The 8,510-nt window shown below is 47.7% G+C and overlaps 1 protein-coding gene across 1 annotated transcript in view; it reads right to left on the bottom strand.

The window, feature by feature from the left end:
* The window catches only part of LOC109887081 (FERM, ARHGEF and pleckstrin domain-containing protein 1), a 91,562-nt gene that overhangs the window by 74,277 nt on the left and 8,775 nt on the right, over window positions 1-8,510 (bottom strand). The window contains exons 2-3 of the mRNA XM_031819828.1: window positions 5,101-5,316; window positions 1,290-1,394 (exon numbers count right to left, since the gene is read on the bottom strand). Coding sequence (XP_031675688.1) covers window positions 1,290-1,394; window positions 5,101-5,271 — 276 coding nt within the window. The 5' untranslated portion in view covers window positions 5,272-5,316. The remainder of the gene's footprint in view (window positions 1-1,289; window positions 1,395-5,100; window positions 5,317-8,510) is intronic.

Genomic DNA, 8,510 nt, shown 5'->3' with positions numbered 1-8,510 from the left:
TCCTGTGTGACCCTGAAACTGGATGGCTCTGTTCCTGTCTGACCCTGAAACTGGATGGCTCTGTTCCTGTGTGACCCTGAGACTGGATGGCTCTGTTCCAGTGTGACCCTGAAACTGGATGGCTCTGTTCCTGTCTGACCCTGAGACTGGATGGCTCTGTTCCTGTGTGACCCTGAGACTGGATGGCTCTGTTCCTGTGTGACCCTGAGACTGGATGGCTCTGTTCCTGTGTGACCCTGAGACTGGATGGCTCTGTTCCTGTGTGACCCTGAAACTGGATGGCTCTGTTCCTGTCTGACCCTGAAACTGGATGGCTCTGTTCCTGTGTGACCCTGAGACTGGATGGCTCTGTTCCAGTGTGACCCTGAAACTGGATGGCTCTGTTCCTGTCTGACCCTGAGACTGGATGGCTCTGTTCCTGTGTGACCCTGAGACTGGATGGCTCTGTTCCTGTGTGACCCTGAGACTGGATGGCTCTGTTCCTGTCTGACCCGGAGACTGGATGGCTCTGTTCCTGTCTGACCCGGAGACTGGATGGCTCTGTTCCTGTGTGACCCTGAAACTGGATGGCTCTGTTCCTGTCTGACCCTGAGACTGGATGGCTCTGTTTCTGTGTGACCCTGAGACTGGATGGCTCTGGTCCTGTGTGACCCTGAGACTGGATGGCTCTGGTCCTGTGTGACCCTGAGACTGGATGGCTCTGGTCCTGTGAGACCCTGAGACTGGATGGCTATGTTCCTGTGTGTGACCCTGAGACTGGATGTCTCTGTTCCTGTGTGACCCGGAGACTGGATGGCTCTGTTCCTGTGTGACCCTGAAACTGGATGGCTCTGTTCCTGACTATAGGAAATAAGGCTCTGGGCAGAGGTAGTGAGCTCTATAGACTACAGGGCATAAGGCTCTGGGCAGAGGTAGTGAGCTCTATAGAGTACAGGGCATAAGGCTCTGGGCAGCGGTAGTGAGCTCTATAGACTACAGGGCATAAGGCTCTGGGCAGAGGTAGTGAGCTCTATAGAGTACAGGGCATAAGGCTCTGGGCAGAGCTAGTGAGCTCTATAGACTACAGGGCATAAGGCTCTGGGCAGAGGTAGTGAGCTCTATAGAGTACAGGGCATAAGGCTCTGGGCAGAGGTAGTGAGCTCTATAGACTACAGGGCATAAGGCTCTGGGCAGAGGTAGTGAGCTCTATAGAGTACAGGGCATAAGGCTCTGGGCAGAGGTAGTGAGCTCTATAGACTACAGGGATCCATTTGGGACACATCATAGTGAATAAAGAACTTCTGTCTCACCATCATCCTCCTGGGGTTCTGGTACTGGAGACCGAAGTAGTCTCTTTCAGCCAGGTTCAGATGGACACACACCAGGTCAAACAGAGCCTTGGCTGGGGCTCGTTGCTGTGGAGAGAGAGAGCAGAACACACACCGAGTTACAGAGCAGAACACACACCAGGTTACAGAACACACACCAGGTTACAGAGCAGAACACACACCAGGTTACAGAGCAGAACACACACCAGGTTACAGAGCAGAACACTCACCAGGTTACAGAGCAGAACACTCACCAGGTTACAGAGCAGAACACTCACCAGGTTACAGAGCAGAACACACACCAGGTTACAGAGCAGAACACACACCAGGTTACAACAGAGCAGAACACACACCAGGTTACAGAGCAGAACACACACCAGGTTACAGAACACACACCAGGTTACAACAGAGCAGAACACACACCAGGTTACAACAGAGCAGAACACACACCAGGTTACAGAGCAGAACACACACCAGGTTACAGAGCAGAACACACACCAGGTTACAGAGCAGAACACACACCAGGTTACAGAGCAGAACACACACCAGGTTACAGAGCAGAACACACACCAGGTTACAGAGCAGAACACATACCAGGTTACAGAACAGAACACACACCAGGTTACAGAACACACACCAGGTTACAACAGAGCAGAACACACACCAGGTTACAACAGAGCAGAACACACACCAGGTTACAACAGAGCAGAACACACACCAGGTTACAACAGAGCAGAACACACACCGGGTTACAACAGAGCAGAACACACACCGGGTTACAACAGAGCAGAACACACACCGGGTTACAACAGAGCAGAACACACACCGGGTTACAACAGAGCAGAACACACACCGGGTTACAACAGAGCAGAACACACACCGGGTTACAACAGAGCAGAACACACACCAGGTTACAGAGCAGAACACACACCAGGTTACAACAGAGCAGAACACACACCAGGTTACAACAGAGCAGAACACACACCAGGTTACAGAGCCGAACACACACCAGGTTACAACAGAGCAGAACACACACCAGGTTACAACAGAGCAGAACACACACCGGGTTAAAACAGAGCAGAACACACACCGGGTTACAACAGAGCAGAACACACACCGGGTTACAACAGAGCAGAACACACACCAGGTTACAACAGAGCAGAACACACACCAGGTTACAACAGAGCAGAACACACACCAGGTTACAGAGCAGAACACACACCAGGTTACAACAGAGCAGAACACACACCAGGTTACAACAGAGCAGAACACACACCAGGTTACAGAGCAGAACACACACCAGGTTACAACAGAGCAGAACACACACCAGGTTACAACAGAGCAGAACACACACCAGGTTACAGAGCCGAACACACACCAGGTTACAGAGCAGAACACACACCAGGTTACAGAGCAGAACACACACCAGGTTACAGAGCAGAACACACACCAGGTTACAGAGCAGAACACACACCAGGTTACAGAGCAGAACACACACCAGGTTACAGAGCAGAACACACACCAGGTTACAGAACAGAACACAAACCAGGTTACAACAGAGCAGAGCAGAGCACACACCGGGTTACAACAGAGCAGAACACACACCAGGTTACAGAACAGAACACACACCAGGTTACAGAGCAGAACACACACCAGGTTACAACAGAGCAGAACACACACCAGGTTACAACAGAGCAGAACACACACCAGGTTACAACAGAGTAGAACACACACCAGGTTACAGACAGATTTATTTATTTTAAATTGTACCTTTATTTAACCAGGCAAGTCAGTTAAGAACAAATTCTTATTTTCAATGACGCCTAGGAACAGTAGGTTAACTGCCTGTTCAGGGCAGAACGGGGATTCAATCGTGCAAGCTCTAACAACGAAGCTACCTGCCGCCCCAGCTAGGCTATCTGCCGCCCCCGCTAGGCTACCTGCCGCCCCAGCTAGGCTACCTGCCGCCCCAGCTAGGCTACCTGCCGCCCCCGCTAGGCTACCTGCCGCCCCAGCTAGGCTACCTGCCGCCCCAGCTAGGCTACCTGCCGCCCCAGCTAGGCTACCTGCCGCCCCCGCTAGGCTACCTGCCGCCCCAGCTAGGCTACCTGCCGCCCCCGCTAGGCTACCTGCCGCCCCCGCTAGGCTACCTGCCGCCCCCGCTATCAGAGCCTGGGAACTATGGACCTCATTGGTATCAGAGCCTGGGAACTATAGACCTCATTGGTATCAGAGCCTGGGAACTATGGACCTCATTGGTATCAGAGCCTGGGAACTATGGACCTCATTGGTATCAGAGCCTGGGAACTATGGACCTCATTGGTATCAGAGCCTGGGAACTATGGACCTCATTGGTATCAGAGCCTGGGAACTATAGACCTCATTGGTATCAGAGCCTGGGAACTATAGACCTCATTGGTATCAGAGCATGGGAACTATGGACCTCATTGGTATCAGAGCCTGGGAACTATAGACCTCATTGGTATCAGAGCCTGGGAACTATGGACCTCATTGGTATCAGAGCCTGGGAACTATGGACCTCATTGGTATCAGAGCCTGGGAACTATGGACCTCATTGGTATCAGAGCCTGGGAACTATGGACCTCATTGGTATCAGAGCCTGAGAACTATGGACCTCATTGGTATCAGAGCCTGGGAACTATGGACCTCATTGGTATCAGAGCCTGAGAACTATAGACCTCATTGGTATGAGAGCCTGGGAACTATAGACCTCATTGGTATCAGAGCCTGGGAACTATAGACCTCATTGGTATCAGAGCCTGGGAACTATGGACCTCATTGGTATCAGAGCCTGGGAACTATAGACCTCATTGGTATCAGAGCCTGGGAACTATGGACCTCATTGGTATCAGAGCCTGGGAACTATAGACCTCATTGGTATCAGAGCCTGGGAACTATGGACCTCATTGGTATCAGAGCCTGGGAACTATAGACCTCATTGGTATCAGAGCCTGGGAACTATAGACCTCATTGGTATCAGAGCCTGGGAACTATAGACCTCATTGGTATCAGAGCCTGGGAACTATAGACCTCATTGGTATCAGAGCCTGGGAACTATGGACCTCATTGGTATCAGAGCCTGAGAACTATAGACCTCATTGGTATCAGAGCCTGGGAACTATGGACCTCATTGGTATCAGAGCCTGAGAACTATAGACCTCATTGGTATCAGAGCCTGGGAACTATGGACCTCATTGGTATCAGAGCCTGGGAACTATAGACCTCATTGGTATCAGAGCCTGGGAATTATAGACCTCATTGGTATCAGAGCCTGGGAACTATGGACCTCATTGGTATCAGAGCCTGAGAACTATGGACCTCATTGGTATCAGAGCCTGGGAACTATGGACCTCATTGGTATCAGAGCCTGGGAACTATGGACCTCATTGGTATCAGAGCCTGGGAACTATGGACCTCATTGGTATCAGAGCCTGGGAACTATAGACCTCATTGGTATCAGAGCCTGGGAACTATAGACCTCATTGGTATCAGAGCCTGGGAACTATAGACCTCATTGGTATCAGAGCCTGGGAACTATGGACCTCATTGTTATCAGAGCCTGGGAACTATGGACCTCATTGGTATCAGAGCCTGGGAACTATGGACCTCATTGGTATCAGAGCCTGGGAACTATAGACCTCATTGGTATCAGAGCCTGGGAACTATAGACCTCATTGGTATCAGAGCCTGGGAACTATGGACCTCATCTAAAGCATTGTGGTTGCTCCAGCATGTCATTCCTCCCATAGAGCTAAATAGCTCCTGTACTCACTGATATGTCGAAGACCTCGGTGACGTCGTCCAGCAGCTGTACCCGGATAGAGACCTGTCGTCCTGGGGGCGTGGTTGGGGGTCGCTGACCTGGTTCCAGGGTAGACACCCCTAAACTCTCTGGGATCCCCAGCCTCTGGCCAGCCACCTCCCTGTCCCCTGGCTCCACCATGGTGCCTCAGTCAGCAGAATCAGCCTCTCTACTACCCTCACACACCTGGGGACAGACAGGGAGACACATACAGGATCCACTCTGAAAACAAGGACATATCTGAAGATGGAAGTTTTCCCATATAGGGCAATTTAGGTTGTTCATTTAGTGTCTCAAACCAGGGAGTTTATTAGCAGGGCTATTTAGGTTGATTTGGTGTCTCAAACCAGGGAGTTTATTAGCAGGGCTATTTAGGTTGATTTAGTGTCTCAAACCAGGGAGTTTATTAGCAGGGCTATTTAGGTTGATTTAGTGTCTCAAACCAGGGAGTTTATTAGCAGGGCTATTTAGGTTGATTTAGTGTCTCAAACCAGGGAGTTTATTAGCAGGGCTATTTAGGTTGATTTAGTGTCTCAAACCAGGGAGTTTATTAGCAGGGCTATTTAGGTTGATTTAGTGTCTCAAACCAGGGAGTTTATTAGCAGGGCTATTTAGGTTGATTTAGTGTCTCAAACCAGGGAGTTTATTAGCAGGGCTATTTAGGTTGATTTAGTGTCTCAAACCAGGGAGTTTATTAGCAGGGCTATTTAGGTTGATTTAGTGTCTCAAACCAGGGAGTTTATTAGCAGGGCTATTTAGGTTGATTTAGTGTCTCGAACCAGGGAGTTTATTAGCAGGGCTATTTAGGTTGATTTAGTGTCTCGAACCAGGGAGTTTATTAGCAGGGCTATTTAGGTTGATTTAGTGTCTCGAACCAGGGAGTTTATTAGCAGGGCTATTTAGGTTGATTTAGTGTCTCGAACCAGGGAGTTTATTAGCAGGGCTATTTAGGTTGATTTAGTGTCTCGAACCAGGGAGTTTATTAGCAGGGCTATTTAGGTTGATTTAGTGTCTCGAACCAGGGAGTTTATTAGCAGGGATATTTAGGTTGATTTAGTGTCTCGAACCAGGGAGTTTATTAGCAGGGCTATTTAGGTTGATTTAGTGTCTCGAACCAGGGAGTTTATTAGCAGGGCTATTTAGGTTGATTTAGTGTCTCAAACCAGGGAGTTTATTAGCAGGGCTATTTAGGTTGATTTAGTGTCTCAAACCAGGGAGTTTATTAGCAGGGCTATTTAGGTTGATTTAGTGTCTCAAACCAGGGAGTTTATTAGCAGGGCTATTTAGGTTGATTTAGTGTCTCAAACCAGGGAGTTTATTAGCAGGGCTATTTAGGTTGATTTAGTGTCTCAAACCAGGGAGTTTATTAGCAGGGCTATTTAGGTTGATTTAGTGTCTCAAACCAGGGAGTTTATTAGCAGGGCTATTTAGGTTGATTTAGTGTCTCAAACCAGGGAGTTTATTAGCAGGGCTATTTAGGTTGATTTAGTGTCTCAAACCAGGGAGTTTATTAGCAGGGCTATTTAGGTTGATTTAGTGTCTCAAACCAGGGAGTTTATTAGCAGGGCTATTTAGGTTGATTTAGTGTCTCAAACCAGGGAGTTTATTAGCAGGGCTATTTAGGTTGATTTAGTGTCTCAAACCAGGGAGTTTATTAGCAGGGCTATTTAGGTTGATTTAGTGTCTCAAACCAGGGAGTTTATTAGCAGGGCTATTTAGGTTGATTTAGTGTCTCAAACCAGGGAGTTTATTAGCAGGGCTATTTAGGTTGATTTAGTGTCTCAAACCAGGGAGTTTATTAGCAGGGCTATTTAGGTTGATTTAGTGTCTCAAACCAGGGAGTTTATTAGCAGGGCTATTTAGGTTGATTTAGTGTCTCAAACCAGGGAGTTTATTAGCAGGGCTATTTAGGTTGATTTAGTGTCTCAAACCAGGGAGTTTATTAGCAGGGCTATTTAGGTTGATTTAGTGTCTCAAACCAGGGAGTTTATTAGCAGGGCTATTTAGGTTGATTTAGTGTCTCAAAGCAGGGAGTTTATTAGCAGGGCTATTTAGGTTGATTTAGTGTCTCAAAGCAGGGAGTTTATTAGCAGGGCTATTTAGGTTGATTTAGTGTCTCAAAGCAGGGAGTTTATTAGCAGGGCTATTTAGGTTGATTTAGTGTCTCAAAGCAGGGAGTTTATTAGCAGGGCTATTTAGGTTGATTTAGTGTCTCAAAGCAGGGAGTTTATTAGCAGGGCTATTTAGGTTGATTTAGTGTCTCAAACCAGGGAGTTTATTAGCAGGGCTATTTAGGTTGATTTAGTGTCTCAAACCAGGGAGTTTATTAGCAGGGCTATTTAGGTTGATTTAGTGTCTCAAACCAGGGAGTTTATTAGCAGGGCTATTTAGGTTGATTTAGTGTCTCAAACCAGGGAGTTCATTAGCAGGGCTATTTAGGTTGATTTAGTGTCTCAAACCAGGGAGTTTATTAGCAGGGCTATTTAGGTTGATTTAGTGTCTCAAACCAGGGAGTTTATTAGCAGGGCTATTTAGGTTGATTTAGTGTCTCAAACCAGGGAGTTTATTAGCATTCTTCATCAAGACGGCAAAATGTTATTATTGACAATGAAAGAAGTGGGAATGTTGTTCCTTTGTTATTTAATTGCTACATTTAATATCAATATAGTATTAAATAAATAGTTTTCCAGATTGTATTTTGGCGACGCAAATATTGGGTATAACCTGGTTGAATTTGGGTCCTGAGGCACAACCAGCTGAGAACCACTGCTTAAGAGGGCAGAGTGTTTTTTTTGATACTAACAACCTATAAATGTTGTTGTGTCCATCTATTCTCTTGCTACAGCATTTTTTAGTTACAGTAGTTCCATTGATGTTTCAGGAAGCAAGCAGCCCTCCCAGTCTGGGTGGACAGAGACAGAGAACAGAGACCCAGCCGGAGCAGCAAGGCCATGGCCTGTATCAGGAAGCAAGCAGCCCTCCCAGTCTGGGTGGACAGAGACAGAGAACAGAGACCCAGCCGGAGCAGCAAGGCCATGGCCTGTTTCCAGAACAGACACAGGTTGCCATGGGAATATAAGTATTCAGCCCAAAAAGGACAGACAATTACTGTGAGAACCAGGTCAGATACAGTCTGTCTGTAACAGTATGAACCAGGCCAGATGCAGTACTTCCCTGTCTAAACCAGGCCAGATGCAGTACTTCCCTGTCTAAACCAGGCCAGATACAGTACTTCCCTGTCTAAACCAGGCCAGATACAGTACTTCCCTGTCTAAACCAGGCCAGATACAGTACTTCCCTGTCTAAACCAGGCCAGATACAGTACTTCCTTGTCTAAACCAGGCCAGATGCAGTACTTCCCTGTCTAAACCAGGCCAGAT

The sequence above is a fragment of the Oncorhynchus kisutch genome, unplaced genomic scaffold, assembly GCF_002021735.2.
Source record: "Oncorhynchus kisutch isolate 150728-3 unplaced genomic scaffold, Okis_V2 scaffold2673, whole genome shotgun sequence".
Classification (NCBI taxonomy): Eukaryota; Metazoa; Chordata; class Actinopteri; order Salmoniformes; family Salmonidae; genus Oncorhynchus; species Oncorhynchus kisutch.
Note: the sequence above shows the minus strand (reverse complement) of the source record. Positions and strands in the feature narration are given on the sequence as shown.